This window comes from Heterodontus francisci, chromosome 18 (genome assembly GCF_036365525.1).
Source record: "Heterodontus francisci isolate sHetFra1 chromosome 18, sHetFra1.hap1, whole genome shotgun sequence".
Lineage (NCBI taxonomy): Eukaryota > Metazoa > Chordata > Chondrichthyes > Heterodontiformes > Heterodontidae > Heterodontus > Heterodontus francisci.
In genome coordinates, this window is record NC_090388.1 from 67,547,785 (window position 1) to 67,568,627 (window position 20,843).

Sequence of the window (20,843 nt, forward strand, 5' to 3'; positions counted from 1 at the left end):
TGGGCAGAAAGCAGAATGCTCCTAGACTGAGAAGATCTCTCCCGGCTGGCTCACCACAGCCTCTTCTGTCTGCTTGGTCCCATCTCTTTCTCACAAGCCTCTGAATCCACAGAAGACACATGAACCCCAAGAGAGAAAAGTCTCCTACAGAGAACAAGGTTTAAGAAGAATACTGGGTCCCAATGAAAAGAAAGATCTACCTACAATCAAGGACTCTACAGTGAGCTTGAAGAAACATAACAAAAGGTCTTCAGCTATTGCCTCAAACCATTCCACTTTATTTTTCTTCTGCTCTTTTATGTCTCTATTTGCATGTGTGTATCGAGTATGCATGCTAGCATGGGCATGTCGTGCATCCATAGATATTAACCTAATTAGAGTATAAGTTTAAGTTTAATAAATTTCAACTTTTCTTCTTTAAACCTAAGAAAGCCTGTTTGTGCTGGTTTCTTTGCTTTATAATTGGAAAGTGGTGAACAAGGATTCATCAAGCGGGAGCGAAAAACATGGTGTGTTTAAAATTAAACCCTGTTATGGTAAGACCAGGTGAAGGCTGAGAGGGAACCCGAGACCTCTTTCTCACCTGGTCGTAACAGTACCTATATAATTACAATGGGTTCTCAAGGAACTGTCAGAGCTTCTAATGGTCTATTCACACTACAGCAGTAGCATAAGTGCACACAGATATTGCAGTTTGTAATGTAAATGTAGCTTGAATCCAGAGTCAGGCCTGAACAGACACTAGATTAAAGGAGAGACAGACTCACTGGGGAGGAACTCTTATTTTGTTTCAATTCAAAGTGACTTTAGGCTTTCACATGTGATTTACTCCACAGGAGCTTAGCATTGTGCAAAGCTGAAACTGCTTCACACAGGTGGGGGTTAACTTCCATCGTCACCATTTGGATGGTAAACTGACAGAGCAGATAGCCTGCTCGGTAGAGAACCTGCCCACCCAATATCAATAGAAAGGAGAATTGGGAAAGTTGCATAATGGGTGGACGATCTGCTCTGGGGTGAAGGTGAGAAGTACTCCCACTGAGCCTATACTTTTAACACAAATGCACCATAGGAAACTTGAGTTGTCTTCAACTTGGGATTTGAACTTGAGACTTCTGAGCTTCAAAATTTTAAAGCTAACTTGGTAAATTTGTATATATTCTTACGTTTTTCATCTTCATTTTACATACATATATTTTATAAAAATAACTTTTATGAAAATGGCATTTGCCAAAATACCGTCCTCACTTATCTCTTGGATCGTGCTTTGGCCCACCAGCTCAATCTTCTTTCTGCAGTCTCGAAGGTTTTATTTTCTCCCTTTCATTTCTCTTCTGAAGATAGTGACTCCCTTGGCATGCAATTCCATTGATGGCAATTGACATCTAAAACCTCACCTATATGGTCATTAATTAATGTGTGATTCTTGATAAAAATCAGAGTCCTGGCAAACTATTCAACTACGTAACAGTTGAGCCCAGTCCCTTCCTTCGCTGATGTGCCCAAAACCACATGTCCAGCAAGGGCTCTGAGATAGCAGTAAGGAGCAGGAACTCTGAATGATTTCCCCTTTCTAACCCTCCTGTTCCACAATTGGCACTACGACCAATTGTACCACTGCCCTGGCTGACAGCAGTTAGCTCAGCACAGAATGGGGATTGAATATGACACCGCATGCCACAATGTGCAGGCATAGCAAGGAAAGAAAAATTGTTAGCTAATGAATCTGGCTTCATCTTCCCTATCTTCTATTGGCTGGGTCGAGAGCAGCATTGGCAGGCGTTCGGCCACAGACTGCATGTCCTTCCCCTCAGTTGCAGCCTCTGACAAGGGGTAGTCAAAAAAAGGGTGAAATAAATTTAAAAGTGTGCTAAGAAACACCAGGGTTTCCTTTTATATCCCCTTCTATTTATACTTGCCTTTACTCTGTCTTTATTTTGGAAGACAAACCAGGCTCTGGTCTCTTCAGTGTTCAATGGATCAGACAGCATTTCTTCGACAATTTAGGCCACATTTATTCACACTACAATAGGGGGAAAATAAGAACTTCTTGTTGTATCAGGTAGCACACTGGCTAGAATATTGGGACATGACTATGAATCACACCCAGATCACTGCAGTGAAAGTCTCCTAGCATTGTGAGCTGTAGGGGTTCTATCAAAATGAGCTTCTTGTGATTGCCAATCTCACCATAATTCTTTGCGGAGTGTAAATAGGTGCATTGGGATTCACTTGTGTATCTAATATCCATGCTGTTGTTGGATCCTCAAACCATCACATTTCACAAGTTGGGCAAATTGGAAACAAACTGACCCCTGCTTTCCCAACTTAGATTATCTTCATTGTTTGAGTACTGGCTGAAGAAAGAAATAAAATTCTAAGAGTGCGTAGCATAAGTGTTACAAATGTTTAAGTATTTTTTGCTCAACAATTTTCTCCCTCCTTTCCTGAAAATGTTGCCTCCTTACTAAGGTAAGGTTCCATGCTACCAGTTGCCATCCACGTTCCATCCAACTGGCAATTCTTCAAATTGAAGTCTGGACAATTAGCTTTGGCAGGGTATTTGTCAATAGAGAGCAGCAGGTTGAAGCAGATTGTTCACACACATGTACTTGCAGTAAAGATAGATAAAAAATGGTCAAGAGTGGGAACTCCCCCTTCCCCTGAATCCATGGGTACTGGGCACGGCCAGTATTCTTTAGGCATAGAGGATTTAAGTTTGGATTGTGAGCAGCTGTTTTCCCCTTGCTAAATTGGTAGAGAACTGAGACCTAGAATTGAGGTGAGTTCAAGAATGGAAATCAGTTTATAGAAATGATGGCAAATTCAGCTAAAATGTTATACCAATACAATACACTTCAGTACATTAAATGTGGCAAAGGAGATCATATTATGGTCTGTGTAGGAAACACTTGTTTATTAGATTAACAATGAGGAGAGGAATGAGAAGGGAAATTCTAGAAAAACCTTTCTTGTGCATTTACTTTGCCCAAGATCATGTCCATCTCTCTCCTTCAGTAGGCATGGCGTGAATGAAAGAAAATCTATGTCCTGACTGAAACTCATATCACTGATTTAAATTCTATGATAAATATTCTGTGCCATGTCCTATTATGGTCACTAATAGGAACCAATGTACTAAATTATATTATTTGTTACCTACTTTTAGAACAGAAGAAAATTCAATTTATCATTTGACCCCTCAGGGCTCATCCCTCACAGGATCTAGTTGTGTATATATATATCTAGTTGGTCCCAATATTTCTTCCCCATTGGCTTTGACTAAGTCAACAGAGATTTTCCTGATCTCTGTTCTAAATTGACTTCTCACAACTTCGGATGTGTGTGTTTGGTTATAAAAAGCACTCCATGTGATTCTAATCTGTTAATACTAGCACATGACACCCAGTAATGGGCCACTGTTTTGAGAATTCTTGTATTTTCAGGGTGTAACCTCAAACCATATATGACACGTTACACACCAAACATCTATTACCTTTCTCTTGATGTGGAAAGAAGTCGATAAAAGAAAGACAACAATGAAAATTCAATAATTTTTAGTCAATTAGTTCCAATAAAAAATACCAGATAAATACAGGAGAAACATTTCATGGTATTTACTGAATCTTTCTTGAACAAATGATAACAATATCGATTACAGTGGAGCCTACTTATGATCAACTCATTTTATTTTTCTTCAATTCTATTTTGCTAGCCTCCCAATTAGGAAAGCAGGTGAAATTGAGCATTGGACCTCCCTACACAGGTGTTCAATGCTGCTCTTTGTCAATGCTTGAGCCAGAGTATCTCCTTAACAGCATCCTCCCCCCACCACTGAAATGGTGCATGCAGCCACCACAAGGTGCTTCAGTCCAACATCCCAGCCAAGATTGGCACCCATATGAGGTACCTGATTTGGAGTGTTGGTCAAGCCATTTGTTCTCACCCAGGTCCTCTCAATGGGTCTCAAACCAATGCATTAAAGGCAAACAAGCTACAGGTATAGCATTTTAAGATGCAGCAATCTGGATGCCGGGTCCACAGGACTAAGATTAAGTGCCTTTTAAGGGTCAACTTTTTCTTTGGTAACATGGAGTTAATTTTATTAGGGATCCACTGTAATAAAGAAATTAAAACTGGAAGCCATTTACATTCCAGTGCACACCTTGTTGACATAGGATCACTCCACCACTGCTTACATTCACCGGTTTCACAACGTTGCTCAGTGTAAATCATGTACCACATAGAATTATTTGCTAGCGCTTCATCAAAATTCATGCAGAACTTATACTGTCAGTGTCATGCTAGGAATGATTATGACTAATGCATATTCTCTTAAGAAGTGCGAAAATGTGTATACGTAGCCAAGTGAAACTAGGAGGCTCTTGTCAGATGGGAGCACTGACTGGAGAAATGAGGGAATAAACATAAAGTGGACCGCACTGCAATGTTGCTCATCATTCTGTTGTGTGCCACAATAAAACTGTGAAGCATTCATTACATGGGTGAGAGGCTTTGAGCTTGTAAACTTAATAAATTCCATTTGAAAGTACTACATATTCCTTTCTATTGCTGCAGCTGAGCACTTAATGTAATATTACATTAATTCAGAAATATAATTTGTTCTTTGCTCCCGTGTGTTTTCCTTGAAAAAGGCAGATGCCCATTTGGTCCCAGTTCAACAAGCAAAGCCTAATGCAATGTTTTTTAAGATTGACTGTGTGCTGTGTCTTGGGTAACTACAACTGGCAGTCTTGGGTGAGGAGAAAAACTTTTTTGTTGTTTTTGCTGATCTCTCTCCTGCCATGCTATAATGTCTTGCTATGTCTTTTCTGGATTTAACACATTTGATATGGCAATGGTAAATTGCTCTGAAGCCACCAGATTTGAGTGAAATGGAATTGTAATCAAAACAATTTCAGGCAGTTGAATTAGCTTAGGAGCCTTGATGTAAATTAACTTAATTCAGCTTCTACAGCTTGAAGGTGATGGCACTCCTAGTAGTAAAATCGCTAAGCTCACGTATGGTTCTCTTATGCTCAGTAACACAGCAGAGCTTCTGGCATGGATTTATCACAAGTGTGGTTGTTGTTGCAGAAATTTTTTTTTTAATGCATGACTATTTGGTCTATCATTTTTATTATTCAACCTGGATACTGCAGCTTGTTCTGCAATGTTTCCACCTGTGATTCACAGGCTTGTGGTGACACTGAATAATTGTGTTTTTGTTGGCCTGCATGTGAATGCTCACTGCACTCATCTTCAGGTGACCACAGAATCTATGGTTACATTTCTGCTTTTACAAATGGTCTGAAAGCTGGATTATGCTGCATTATCTCTAAAGCACCTTGGAATGTTTTACTATGTTAAAGGCGCTACAGAAATGTAAGCTGTTGTTTCCTTGTTGTTTTTCTTTGATGTTTATCAGCTGTCCCATATTGTACGTATTGCCTGAAATATGGAAAATTAGCACCACATTGTCAAGCAAACTGGGGTTTGGGTGAAACTAAATGCAAGTATCTGCTCCCCGTGGTCACTTTCCAATAACTTTCAACTAAAACAGGACCCCTTGCAAATGTGCCATATTTTGGTAGATACCCAGAAAATAAGCATGAAAATGTATATTATACATTATTTGTACAGTCCTAAATCTTCCGAACTATAAACCATAAATCATGATCTAACTGAATGTTGAACAGGCTCGAGGGGCTGAATAGCCTACTCCTGATCCTAAGTTCTTAACCCCATTTATTATAGACTTTGGTCAAGCCTAGTGTACGTGCTGATAATGTCCATTCGCTGTGGCTGACCAGGTTGTAAAATAAAATTGGACATTTCACATTAAATTACACTTGAACCCGCGACCCAAAAAACTCTGAATTTTGCAAAACATTCCTTTATTACAAATAAATCCGTTGTATAAAAATTTGACATGCTTCAACTTTTGCATTTATTTAAGTGCCACACAGTGCTGCAATCCAGCTAGTTGGTACATACAACAAGCCCTTTTTTTTGCATTACGCAGGGCAGAGAAAGCCTTCCAAAACTAAGTTGAACAAGAATGAAAAATTGCACAATCACAAGACTCACAAGTAGAACAACAGGCATGGGTTCACTCTGGTTGACATTCCTTGCCAAAAAAACTGCCAATTGCATGATGACCTGTTTGTGTTTTCCTCATCACTGGACCTGTGTCTTGGAATAAATATGGGGAGACCTCATCCTATTGAGCTGGAGGCTGCTCTTCCGTCAGCCTCACGGCAGGTATTACACTCTGGGTGCTTTCCAAATGATAAGACGCGAAGGTTCATTTTCATACATGCAGTCTCTTTAGACTACTTCAGGCTTTTCAAACTCAAGTCAGTTTGCATGGTTGCTGTAGCTGATATACGTTGTCTTGGTCGAAGAAGCTGTGAAGACAGATAGATTTGAACAACCATTAGGGATGAAGGACATCAGTTATGTGGAGAGACTGGAGAAGCTGGGATTGTTCTCCTGAGAGAAGGTTACCGTTGGGGCTGGAGAAGGAGAGGTGGTGGTGTGTGGATTTGATAAAGGTCTTCAAAATTATGATATTATGGTATTGATAGAATAAATAAAGATAAATTGTTTCCACTGACAGGAAGCCAATGATTACAAATGATTGAGAAAAGAGCCAGAGTTGAGATGAGTAGAATTTTCTTTTTATACAGCAAGTTATTACAATCTGGAATTCACTGCCAGAAATGATAGTGGAAGTAGATTCAATAGTGACCTTCAAAAGGGAATTGGATATATACTTGAAAGGGAAAACAATATAAGGTTATAAGAAAAGAGCAGAGGAGTGGAACTAATTGAATAGCTCTTTCTAAAAACCAACATAGCCACCCTGGGCCAAATGGCCTCTTTCGGTGCTGTATGATTCTATGATTAACAGTAATTATACAATTTTTATTCCCAATTCAACGTGCATGTCAAGATGATAGAATGATAATATTCTTCGCGCTTATGCTATACTCAATATTATTTAAAGTTATGTATTCAATCCAAATTTGTTAAATGCGGGTTTATCATATATTTGGTACACTAATTCCAGTGTTTTTTAAAATTCATTCACTGGATGTGGATGTCGCTGACAAGGCCAGCATTTATTGCCCCTCTCTAGTTGCTCTTGAGAAGGTGGTGGTGGATCTTCTTCTTGAATCATTGCAGTTCTTGTAGAGAAGGTATTCCCAACCATGCAGTCAGGTAGGGTGTTATAAATATTGATCCACTAAAGATGAAGGAATGGCGATATACGTCCAAGTAAGGATGGTGTGTGACATGGAAGGGAATGTGGAGTTGGTGATGTTCCTGCACTCCTGCTGCCCTCGCCTGTTTATTGTGCCAGTTTAAAAATGACTGAACTAACATATGCTATAAAACACTTTTTAGACCTAGGATGATTTTTTTTTTCTAATTACCAATCCTTTTGGAAGACTGCATGGACTAATTAAAATTGGCATAAAATCATGAATGATTGTACCTGGAAAAAATTAATTTTGGGAGATTAGGTGGAATGACGAAGAGTTTTAATTTCTAAAACTTTCTCTGTGTCAGAGAGATAGTCTTTATTTCACTGAAGGAACCTTTTGCTTTTTGCTTTGACAAAGCAACATCTTCTCAAAAACAAGCTTATAAGATCATTTTATATTTATCTACAAACACACTGATGTAATTCACAGCCTCCTGCAGTGTAACTGCAACAAAATAGCATACAGCTCTTCTCACTCCAACTCTAAAGTTTACCAAGCATCTTTCCTGAGGACAATGTCCCTTTAAGGTATTACATTATTATACCAGTTAAAATCCAAAAAGATGCAGTCTGTGACCTAACTATTAGACAAAAATAAAGCATTATTGAAAATGCTGGTTCTATTCAATGGATTATTGTCTGGGACAATAGAGCACATAAGTGGATTTAATTGCTCATCAAGGATTCTTTTGTTTGTAGTCCGATCGGCTTTTCACAATGCTCATTCAGTCACGGCTTAAAACATAGCTCCAATATAATGGAATAGAGCACAGAGCTGCCTGAAAACAGAGGTCACAATTTAACTTGAGGTCTGGTATTCATATCTGTAAAATATCATTTATAATTGCTTTATCACACCCTTGTGCTACAAGCACTCACTTTTATCTGTGTAAGTTAATGCTGAATGTTAGAACTAAAAGCAGGCCTTGCATAATAGAAATTTTTTGTTGGAGCAAAGTATTTGAGTGAAATTTCAGGGACTTTTTAATGGTAGCTTATTATTCCGAAAGCTAACCAGATCTGAAATGGAAATCACGACTATTATGGGGAGCCTTTCTCCAACTAGAAGTCCATAGCAGGTTTGTTGCGATAGTATCATAAAGGGAAGGAAAGGTTGTTCATAACCTCAGGATATCCCAAAGTGCTTTACTGCCAATAATGTACTTCTTTTGAAGTGTAGTAATAGCTGAAATGTAGGAAACGTGGCAGATAATGTGCACGCAGCAAGGTCCCACAAACAGCAAGGAGATGATGATCAGATAATCTGTTTTACTTTGGTGAGGTTAGTTGAGTGATAAAAATTGGCCTCAACACTGGGTGAACTGCCCTTCTCTTCTTCACATACTGCCATGGGATCTTTTATGTCCACCTGAGAGGGCAGACAGAGTCTCAATTTAATATCTCATCTGACAGTCAGCACCTCTGACAGTGCAGCACTCATTCAGTACTGCACTGGACTGTCAGGATTGAATACAGGCTCAAGTCTCTGGAGTGAAGCTTGAACCCACAACCTTCCAGCTCCAACATATCAACTTCCGCTTTTAATTACAGTGCTTTCAATTGTGTGCATGAAACCCTCTCAGGAGAGGTGGATTGCCACTTTAAATCTGTTGAGGTATTAACACCTATTTTAACTGGGGTTTTCAACATTAATTGTGGGTACATGGGTTTTCCAGGCTTCCTGGAACTCACCAGAGAAAGCAAGGAAAGAGTTACAGCATCAATTGAGAGGGCTGAAAAATGGCAGGTAAAAAATCCCATTAGTACTGAGACCTCATACCTGCTCCCTTGCCTAAGTGAAAGACCTTTGCTCATGGTGCTCGTTCTGAGAGTGTGCTTTCACTATCTTGGAGGTGATTTCCACATTGTAGGTTTCTGTGTCTGATCTTCACTTTCCATCATAGACCAGATCAGTACAGGTGCCATTTATGCTGCTTTCTCTTGGACTTCAGATGAGGACCAAGATAAGCAGCAGCAACAACACCAGCAGTAGCAGCTTCCTCCTCACAGACCAGCCACTTTACAGGAGCGGATGAACTCATTGGTGCAGTTCACAGGAGACAATACCTGAAACACAGGATTTATAGGCAGAGGATCAGCTTCCTCAACATGTCCGAAGATCAGTGCCTCAGGAGACTAAGGGTATCCCGTTGGTTCATGGCAGACATGTGCAGCCTGATAGAACAAGACCTGCTGCCAATTGGACCTGGTGGCCATGCTTTGCCAGTGACTGTCAAAGTTGCTACTTCCCTCAACTTCTTTACCTCTTTCCAGGGATCTGCAGGAGATATTTGCAGAATATAACTGTCAGCCACCCACAAACACATCACATAGGTGATCGATGCCATGTTTCCCAGTGCTGGTGATTATGTACACTTTGCCACTGATGATGCTGGTCAGAATGTGCTAGTGCTCGGGTTTGCAGCTTTGGCTGGCTTCCCATAGGTGGCAGGGCATCATCGACAGCACACTCGTGGCAATCAAGGCACCCCCAGATCACCAGCAGTGTTCATGAACTGTAAGGGCTTCACCTCTATCAATATTCAGCTTGTGTGCAACTACAAAAAGATCATCATGTAGGTCTGTGAAAGAGTCCCAGGGAGCTACCATGATGCTCTCGTTCTGGGTTAGTCCACCCTCCCTGAGCTCAGAGAAGACTTATCCATTGGCTGCTTGGAGACAAGGGCTATCCACTTAAAACATGGTTGATGACACCATCAGAGGATGAGGAGCCCAAGCAATGAGGCACAGGAGCAATACTGTTGAAGCCATATGACAACAAGATGTGTCATCGAGCTAGCAATCAGGATGCTGACAATATGCTTCAGGTGCCTGGACAGATCTGACGGTGCCCTTCAATATATACCAGTCAGGATCTCAAGAATGATCATGATGTGCTACACTCTGTACAACATTACACATGTTTGGATCTGCAGGAGGAGCAAGGTGCAGAGCGTGTTGCCTCTTCAGAGGAGGAGAAGGAGGTACAGGCAGAAGAGCAGGAACGTGATGTTGTCAGGGTACCAGCAGTGGCGCATATTGCTGCACGGGTTGCCCTTATAATGGCAAATTTCCGTTAGGTTACACCAGTACAGCCATCTGGCAGCCACATGCTGAACCCACTTGATCCAGCACCTCCCCCACACAAAGCAGTCCTGCAATCAACCAAATATCCCTTTCATTGCCACCCATTGCTCAGCTTCAAGCTTGATCGTACCATTCATCACAAGTGAGAAGGTCACTTGTCAGGCAGCAGGCAAAAATGGACAAGACAGAAAGTGGTGCAAAGAAGTATTTTTTATGTGACTCAAAAATTAAACAGAAACTTAACAATCTAACATTGTATAACACACCTGTGTACATACCCTTGTATATCTACAAATATTTACCCTTCTCTTTTCTGCTACTCCTATATGGTGCAACATATGAACATACAAATTAAGAGCAGGAGTAGGCCACTCGGCCCTTCGACCCTGCTCCGCCATTCAGTAAGTTCAAGGATGAACTGATTTCTCCACATTACCACCAACCCCCAATAACCTTTCACCCCCTTGCTTATCAAGAATCTATCTACCTCGGCCATAAAAATATTCAAAAACTCTGCTTCCACCGCCTTTTGAGGAAGAGAGTTTCAAAGACTCACGACCCTCTGAGGAAATAATTTCTCCTCATCTCTGTCTTAAATGGTCGATCCCTTATTTTGAAACAGTGACCCCTGGTTCTAGATTCCCCCACAAGGGGAAACATCCTTTCCACATCCACCCTGTCAAGACCCCTCAGGATCTTATATGTTTCAATCAAGTCACCTCTTACTCTTTTAAATTCCAGAAGATACAAGCCTAGCCTGTCCAATCTTTCCTCATAAGATAGCCCGCCCATTCCAGGTATCAGTCTAGTAAACCTTCTTTCAACTGCTTCCAACGCATTTACATCCATCCTTAAATAAGGAGACCAATAAGGAGATGTGGCCTCACCAGTGCCATGTATAGCTGAAGCATAACCTCCCTACTTTTGTATTCAATTCCCCTTGTGATAAACAGTAACATTCTATTAGCTTTCCTAATTACATGCTGTACCTGCATACTAACCTTTTGCAATTCACGCACTAGGACACCCAGATCCCTCTGCATCTCAGAGCTCTGCAATCTCTCACCATTTAGACAATATGCTTCATTGTTATTCTTCCAGCCAAAATAGACATCTTCGCATTTTTCCACATTATACTCCATCTGCCAGATTTTTGCCCACTCACTTAACCTATCTATATCCCTTTGTAGCCCTCCTTATGTCCTCTTCACAACCTACTTTCCTACCTATCTTTGTGGCATTAGCAAATTTAGCAACCATACCTTCGGTCCCTTCATCTAAGTCATCTTTATAAATTGTAAAAAGTTGAGGCCCCAGCACAGATCCCTGTGGCATACCACTTGTTACATCTTGCCGACCAGAAAATGACCCATTTATGCCTACTCTCTGTTTCCTGTTAGCTAACCAATCTTCTATCCATGCCAAAATGTTACCCTCTACACCATGAGCTTTTATTTTTTGCAATAACCTTTGATGTGGCACCTTATCAAATGCCTTCTGGAAATCTAAGTACAATACATCTGCTCTGAGATGCAGAGGGATCTGGGGTCCTAGTGCATGAATCGCAAAAGGTTAGCATGCAGGTACAGCACGTAATTAGGAAAGCTAATAGAATGTTATCATTTATCGTGAGGGGAATTGAATACAAAAGCAGGGAGGTTATGTTTCAGCTATACAGGGCATTTGTTCCCCTTTATCCACAGCACATGTAACTCCAATAAATTGGTTAAACATGATTTCCCTTTAACAAAACCATGTTTACTCTGCCTGATTACCCTGAATTTTTCTAAGTGCCCTGCTATAACTTCTTTAATAATAGCTTCCAACATTTTTCCTAAAACAGATGTTAAGCTAACTGGCCTGTAGTTTCCTGCTTTCTGTCTCCCTCCCTTTTTGAATAAAGGAGTTACATTCGCTATTTTCCAGTCTAGTGGAATCTTCCCTGAATCTAGGGAATTTTGGAAAATTAGAACTAACGTATTAACTATCTCAGTAGCCACTTCTTTTAACACCCTAGGATGACGTATCCATCAGGACCCGGGGACATGTCAGCCCGCAGCTCCAACAATTTGTTCAGTACCACTTCCCTGGTGATTGTAATTTTCTTGAGTTCCTCCCTCCCTTCCATTTCCTGACTTACAGCTAATTCTGGGATGTTACTTGTATCCTCTGTAGTGAAGACCGATGCAAAATACCTGTTCAATTCATCTGCCATCTCCTTATTATCAATTATTAATTCCCCAGACTCACTTTCTATAGGACCAACGTTCAATTTGTTAACTCTTTTCTTTTTAAATATCTATAGAAACTCTTATTATCTGTCTTTATATTTCTAGCTAGCTTTCTCTCGACTCTAATTTTACCTTCCTTATCAATCTTTTAGTCAATCTTTGCTGTTTTTTATATTCTGTCCAAACTTCTGACCTGCCACCCATCTTTGCACAATTATACGCTTTTTCTTTAAGTTTGATAATATCTTTAACTGTTTTAGTTAACCACGGATAGCGGCTCCCCCTGTTGGAATTTTTCTTTCTCATTGGAATGTATCTATTCTGTGTATTCTGAAAGATGCCCTTAAATGTCTGCAACCCCTGTGGTTTCAGCACAGCTAGAGGCAGGCTGCTCAATTACCTGCTCTGACTGCTGAGATGTTTTTGGCTGATGGTCTCTGGGTTTTAGAGCCTGTGAGGGCCCTGCCAAAGTCTGCTCCACCAGCACCTCAGCCATCAGGACACGAGGCAGCATGTGGAATACTGACTTATGGTAGGAGGCACCTGGTGAGACGTGGAAGTGCTTTGAGCAGCATTCCCATTTCAATGTCCCCTTTCTCCATCTGTCCTCTCATGATCCACCCACACTTCCCTGCTAATAATGAGCTGGAGAGCACTTTACTGCAGTTTAGAGGGGCGCTGAAGGGCAAGGTAAGGTGTTGATCAGTCCTGCTGAAGGTGGCATTCAGAGTGTGCAAGTCATTGATGAGGTCCAGAATGCACTCGTGTAATTGCTGCATTTGATGTTCCATGCAGATGGCCATTCTTTCCATGGACAAATAAATCATGGTACACACTGCTGCCACTGTGCGTCGGTGGTGGAGGGAGTGAATATTTGTGGATGGGGTGCCAATCAAGCGGGCTGCTTTGTCCTGGATGGTGTCGAGCTTCGTGAGTGTTGTTGGAGTTGCACACAACCAGACAAGTGGAGAGTATTCCATCACACTCCTGACTTGTGCCTTGTAGATGGTGGACAGGCTTTGGGGAGTCAGGAGGTGAGTTACTCGCCTCAGGATTCCTAGCTGTGGGGACAAGGATTCGAATCCCACCACAGCAGATGGTGAAATTTGAATTCAATTAATAATTCTGGAATTTAAAGCTAGTCTAATGGTGACCACGAAACCATTGTCGATTGTTGTAAAAACCCATCTGGTTCACTAATCCCCTTCGGGGAAGGAAATGTGCCATCCTCACCTGGTCTGGCCTACAAGCGGCACTTATTCAGCAATAGCCTGCTCACCGATGCTCAGTTTGGGTTCCACCAGAGCCACTCAGCACCAGACCTCATTACAGCCTTGGTTCAAACATGGACAAAAGAACTGAATTCCAGAGGTGAGGTGAAAGTGACATCAAGGCAGCATTTGACTGAGTGTGGTATCAAAGACCCCTAACAAAATTGAAGTCATTAGGAATTGTGGGAAAACTCTCCACTCGTTCAAGTTATACCTAGCACAAAGGAAGGTGGTTGTGGTTGTTGGAGGCCCATCATCTCAACCCCCGGACATCACTGCAGGAGCTCCTCAGATTGAAGTAGTCTGTGCCCACATGCAGTAAGACTTGGTCAACATTCAGGCTTGGGCTGATAAGTGGCTAGTAACAGTTGTGCCACACAAGTGGCAGGCGATGGCCATCTCCAACAAGAGAGAATCTAACCATTCCCCCCGCTGACATTCAACAGTATTACCATCGCTGAATACCTCATCCTGGGGTTATCACTGACCGGAACCTTGCTGGACCAACCAAATAAATGCTGTGCTACAGGAGCAGCTCAGAGGCTTCAAACTCTGTGGTGAATAACTCACCTGCTGACTCTTCAAAGCTTGTCCATCATCTACAAGGCACAAGTCAAGAGTGTGATGGAATATTCTCCACTTGCCTGGATGTGTGCAGCTCCAACAACACTCAAGAAGCTCGACACCATCCAGTGCAAAACAGCCCACTTGATCAGAACCCCATCAACCACCTTAAATATTCACTCCCTCCACCACCGGCGCACAGTGGCAGCAGTGTGTACCATCTACAAGACGCACTGCAGCAACTTGCCAAGCCTCCTTCGACAGCACTTTACAAACCCGCAACTGCTATCACCTAGAAGTACAAGGGCAGCAGATGCATGGGAATATCACCACCTGCAAATTCCCCTGTGCCAAAGGGGCAGGCTGTGACTAGTGGGGTATCAAAAGTATCAGTGCTTGGGCCCCAGCTACTCACAGTATACATCAAAGATTTGGATGTGGGGACCAAATGTAATATTTCCAAGTTTGCTAATGACACAAGACTAGATGGGAATGTGATTTGTGAGGATGCAAAGAGGCCTCAGGGGGATTTAGACAGGCTAAGTGAGTGGGCAAGAACATGGCAGATAAAATATAATGTGGAAAAATGTGAAGTTATCCACTTTGGTAGGAAAAACAGAAATGCAGAGTATTTCTTAAATGGTGAGAGATTGGGAAATGTTGATGTCCAAAGAGACTTGGGTGTCCTTGTTCATAAGTCACTGAAAGCTAATATGCAGGTGCAGCAAGCAATTAGGAAGGCAAATGGTATGTTGGCCTTTACTGCAAGAGGATTTGAGTACAGGAGTAGAGATGTCTTGCTGCAATTGTATAAAGCCTTGGTGAGACTGCACCTGGAATATTGTGTACAGCTTTGGTCTTCTTACCTAAGGAAGGATATACTTGCCATAGAATGAATGCAACAAAGGTTCACCAGACTGATTCCTGGGATGGTGGGATTGTCCTACAAGAAGGGATTGAGGAGACTGGGCCTGTATTCTCTAGAGTTCAGAAGAATGAGAGGTGATCTCATTGAAGCATACACAATTCTGACAAGGTTGATGCAGGAAGGATGTTTCCCATGGCTGGGGGGTGGGAGGTGGTCTAGAGCCAGAGGACACAGTCTCAGAATAAGAAGTAGGCCATTTAGGACTGAGATGAGAAGAAATTTCTTCACTCAGAGGGTGATGAATCTTTGGAATTCTTTACCCCAAAGGGCTGGGGATGTTCAGTCATTGAGTATATTCAAGACAGAGATCGATATATTTCTCAATGTTAAAGAGCTCAAGGGATATGGGGATAGTAGGGAAAAATCTCTTCAAGGTAGAAGATCAGCCATGATCTGGTTGAATGGCAGAGCTGGCTCGAGGGGCCGGATGGCCTACTCCTGCTCCTTTTTCCTATGTTCCTCTCTAAGCCAAACACAGTTCTGGCTTGGAACTACATCATCGTTCCTCCACTTGGTCAAAAACCTGGAACTTGCTTCCTAACAGCATTGTAGGCATACCTGCACCACATGGACTGTAGCGGTTCAAGATGGCAGTTCATCACCACCTACTCACGGGGCAATTAGGGATGGATAACAATTGCTGGCCTTGCCAGCAACCCTCACATCCCATCAACAAATAAAAAAAATTAAGAAAAACATGCTGCCCCATGTAACTTGCTCTTGAAACACAACTTCACTGAAAAAACACAGCAACAGCATGAGGCCACTTTACAACAAGGTATGTTCAAGCTTACTGCTCAAAGGCTCAGCAACTTTGTCCAATAAATGTGACTACTGACTTACACAGGATTACATAAGACTTACTGCACAGAAACAGGTCATTTGGCCCAACTGGTCTATGTTGTCTTAATGTTCCATATGAGCTTCCTACCACTTACTTCATCTAACCCTGTCAGCATATCCTTCTATTCCATACTCCCACATGTACTTATCTATCTTCTATTTGCTTCAACTACTCCATGTGGTTGCAAGTTCCACATTCTAATCACTCTTTGGGTAATGACTTTAGCCTATCTGATGGTTTCATTTCAATGTAAATGTTATTTTAAACCCACATTAAAATGAATATATATTTATTTAAAATAATTATCGAGTACATCACAGAATTGTTACAATGCAGAAGGTGGCCATTTGGCCCATCATGTCTCCACCTGTTCTCTGAAACAGCAATTCACCAAATGCCATACCCCCGCCTTCTCCCCATAACCCTGTACATTCTTCCTTTTCATATAACAGTCTAATTCCCTTTTGAATGCTTCAATTGAACCTGCCTCCACCACACTCTCAGGCAGCACATTCCAGACCTTAACCAATTGCTGCGTGAAAAAGTTTTTCCTCATGTTGCTTTTGCTTCTCTTACCCATTACTTTAAATCTGTGTCCTCTCGTTCTCGATCCTTTCACGAGTGGGAACAGTTTCCCCCTATCTACTCTGTCCAGGCCCCTCATGATTTTGACTACCTCTATTAAATCTCCTCTCAGCCTTCTCTTCTCCAAGGAAAGCAGTCCCAACTTCTCCAATCTTCCTTCATAACTGAAGGTTCTCATCCCTGGAATCATGCTCATGAATTTTTTCTGCACTCTCTCCAATGCCCTCACGTCCTTCCTAAAGTGCGGTACGCAGAACTGGATGCAATACTCCAGCTGAGGCCGTACTAGCGAGTTATATAGATTCAAAGTAACTTCCTTGCTCTTGTACTCTATGTCCGTATTGATAAAGCCTAGGATAGTGTATGCTTTATTAACCGCTCTCTCAACCTGTCCTGCCACCTTCAATGACATGCACATATACACCCAAGTCCCACTGCTCCTGCACCCACTTTAGAATTGTACCCTTTAATTTATATTATCTCTCCCTGGTTTTTCTACCAAAATGAATCATTACACATTTCTCTGCATTTAACTTCATCTGCCACTTGCCCGTCCATTCCACCAACTTGTCTATGTCCTTTTGAAGTTCTATACTATCCTCCTCACAGTTCACAATGCTTCCAAGTTTCGTGTCATCCAGAAGCTTTGAAATTGTGCCCTGTATACCAAGGTCTAAGTCAATACATATCAGGAAAAGCAAGGGTCCCAACATTGACCCCTGGGGAACTCCACTACAAACCTTCCTCCAGCCCAAAAAACAGCATTAACCACTACTCTTTGTTTCCTGGCACTCTGCCAATTCCGCATCCTTGTTGCTACTGTCCCTTTTATTCCATGAGCTATAAGTTTGCTCACATTTCTGTTTTGTGACACTGTATCAAATGCCATTTGAAAGTCCATGTACATCACATCAACTGCATTGCCCTCATCAACCTTCTCTGTTACCTCCTTAAAAAACTCCAGCAAGTTAGTTAAACATGATTTTCCGTTAAGAAATTCATGCTGGCTTTCTTTAATCAACCTGCAATTGTCCATGTGACTACTAATTTTGTCCTAAATTATTATTTTCTAGAAGTTTCCTTCCACCGAAGTTAAACTGACTGGCCTGTAATTGCTGGCTTATCTTTACACCCTTTTCTGAACAAGGATGTAATATTTGCAATTCTCCAGTCCTTTGTCACCACTCCCAAGTCTAAGGAAGACTGAAAAATTATGACTAGTGCCTCCTTGATTTCCACTCTCACTTCCCTCAGTATCCTTGAATGCATCTCATCCGGTCCTGGTGCTTTATCCACTTTAAGTACGGACAGCCTATCTACTATGTCTTTATCATCAATTTTAAACCCTTCTAGTGTCTGAATTACCTCCTCTTTCATCATTTGCCCGAGTTGCATCTTCCTCCTTGATAAAGACAGATGCAAAGTATTCATTTAATACCTCAGCCATGCCCTCTGCCTCCATGTGTAAGTCCCCTTTACGGTCCTGAATCGGCCCAACTCCTCCTTTTACCACACTTTTACTATTTATATGCCTATAAAAAAACTTCTGGATTCCCTTTAATGTTAGTTGCCAGTCTCTTTTCATGCTCTCTCACTTTGCTTCTCTTATTTGCTTTTTCACTTCCCCTCTGGATCTTCTATATTCAGCCTGGTTCTCAATAGTATTTTCTACCTGGCATCTGTCATAAGCACACTTTTTCTTCTTTATCTTAATCGCTACCTCTTTTGTCATCCAGAGGGTTCTGGATATTTTTACCCTATCTTTCTACTTCGAGGGAACATACCTTGATAGTGCCCGAACTATCTCTTCTTTGAAGGTAGCCCACTGTTCAGCTACCATTTTTCCTACCAACCTTTGACTCCAATTTATTCACCCCAGCTCTGTTCTGATCCCGTTGAAGTTGGCATTATTTTGAACTGAATCAACAATAGTAAGGCAATCGAGTCTGAGATACTGGAAACCAAGATTTTCCTATTAAGTACCAGATATCATGAATAATCACTGGCTTTCATCAGTTTGCTTAAATAAATCCTTTTTTCAGAGTAACTTACACTTTTCCCCTTTTCTTGAACACTCTGTAACCTCTATTGCTGAGACAGCAGCCTGCTCTAGGGCCTCTTCACTCTCCTTCTGATTTTCCCTCTTGCCCAGTGAGGAATCATTTGATCTCTTCTCAGGAGATTCCCACAGCTAGACAGTTAAATACAGAACAAGTCATGTGGAGAACCATGTCTCATCACTCTGTGAATCAGTATGTTAATGCTCTGAGCTGCTCCAACACAAAACTTCCTAACATTATCTACTAATGTGGCTCTCCTCCTGACTCCCCAAAGTCTTTCCACCACCTACTAGGCACAAGTCATTAGTGTGATGGACGCAGCTGTAACACTCAAGAAGCTCGACACTAGCCAGAACAATGTAGTCTGTTTGATCTGTAGGACCTCATCTACTTGCTGAAAAATTCACCTGCTTCACCACTGGTGTACTGTGGCTGCAGTGTGTACTATCCACTGGATGCATTGCAGCATATCAGCAAAGCTTCTTTGGAAACACTTTGCAGATCTGTGACCTCCATTACCCAGAAGGACAAGGGTAGCAAGTGCATGGGAACACCATCACTTCCAAATTTCATATATCACTGTTCCTTCATCATCACCGGGTCAAAATCACGAAATTTCGCAATCTAACAGCATTGTGGGAGCACCTCCATCACAGGGAAACTAGAGATGGACAATAAATGCTGGCTTTGCTAGAGACACCCATGTCTTGAAACTGAGTTTTTTTATGTTTGGAACTAGCTACATTTAAAACGAAATTGGATTATATAAAAATGAAATTAAAAGGTTTTTTTAAATTTTCAAATTGACTATATAATAAGCACTTTAGCTTACTGAGCAAGAGTATTATATTTGGAAACTGTTTCTGACGTGCTCATTCAAGCATAGTGGATGAATAGTTTACAAATATAAAAAAAAACTGAACCCTCTTATAGCCTTTAAAATATTATACTCCTTTATTGTCACAATTGCAGCAAACTCATTCCAGAAGTATCCTGAATGTTCGCATAACTACTTAAAGATTATAATGGAGACCTGGGAATAATTACAAGTCAGTAATGTAATATCACATCCAACTATGAAAGTGAAGCTGAACTCTTTTATAAACATCAGGATCTGCCGATTTGATTGCAATCTTCAAATCTCTCCGTAGTTCTATCTTGTTTGTGTAACAAAGATACACTGCTTACCTTTAATGGGGTAGATCTTGACTTTGGGCAGCGTTGTAAAATAGGTGACAGTGAGTTAGCAACCCATTTTACATCCTCCCTATTTTTTTCCATTAAAGTCAATAGGAAAGATGTAAAACTGGCTGCCCACTCACTATCACAGTTTTACATTGTCACACAAATTCAAGATCTGCTCCATTCTGTCTGGATGGTTGTTTCCTTTCTTAGACTATTTTGGAGTAGTCATTTTCGCAGATGTTATCAAAGGTGTTCATGGCTTGTTGTGCAACAAAATTGATGTACGAGGGTTAGCTATTGGTATGGTGCTGTAATGCTTGGGCAGGTTCATAAAAAATTGGCAGCTGATAATTTGCAAATTCACAAGATCTTTACAGAAAAGAGAGACCATTCAGCCTATCCTAATTCATCCATCCAGAAAGACCCTCTCTACAAAACTTATGGAAAACATTAGTTGTGTTTCAGATGAACAAATGGCAGTGGCCCAGATTTGGGCATGTTTAGAGTGTCTGGACAGCCTTGGCCATTTTCAACTCTATGACATCACCTAGCACAAGTGCACAAACAGCTGATTTGGCTGGTCAGGAATAATTAAAACACGGTGGGAACCTGCTAATTATGGTATTTTCTAACAAGTGCATGGATCCAGCATTTCTTTCTCTTAATCTTTTCACACATTCATTTTTACATAGCAGATTTCAATACTGTGACGTATTGTAAAGCTCACAGATACTATCTTAGATTCTCTCAGCCTGTCCATTTTGTGCATTGTGGCAATCCGGGGAAGTGCAGATTACAATGTGATAACGGTCATA

At 41.3% G+C, this 20,843-nt stretch overlaps 1 protein-coding gene across 1 annotated transcript in view; it reads right to left on the reverse strand.

Moving 5' to 3' along the window:
• Positions 1-18,653: 18,653 nt before the first annotated feature.
• Positions 18,654-20,843, reverse strand: part of LOC137379356 (metabotropic glutamate receptor 8-like) — a 390,831-nt gene continuing 388,641 nt past the window's right edge. The window contains exons 11-13 of the mRNA XM_068050062.1: positions 19,134-19,216; positions 18,867-18,974; positions 18,654-18,755 (exon numbers count right to left, since the gene is read on the reverse strand). Coding sequence (XP_067906163.1) covers positions 18,654-18,755; positions 18,867-18,974; positions 19,134-19,216 — 293 coding nt within the window. The remainder of the gene's footprint in view (positions 18,756-18,866; positions 18,975-19,133; positions 19,217-20,843) is intronic.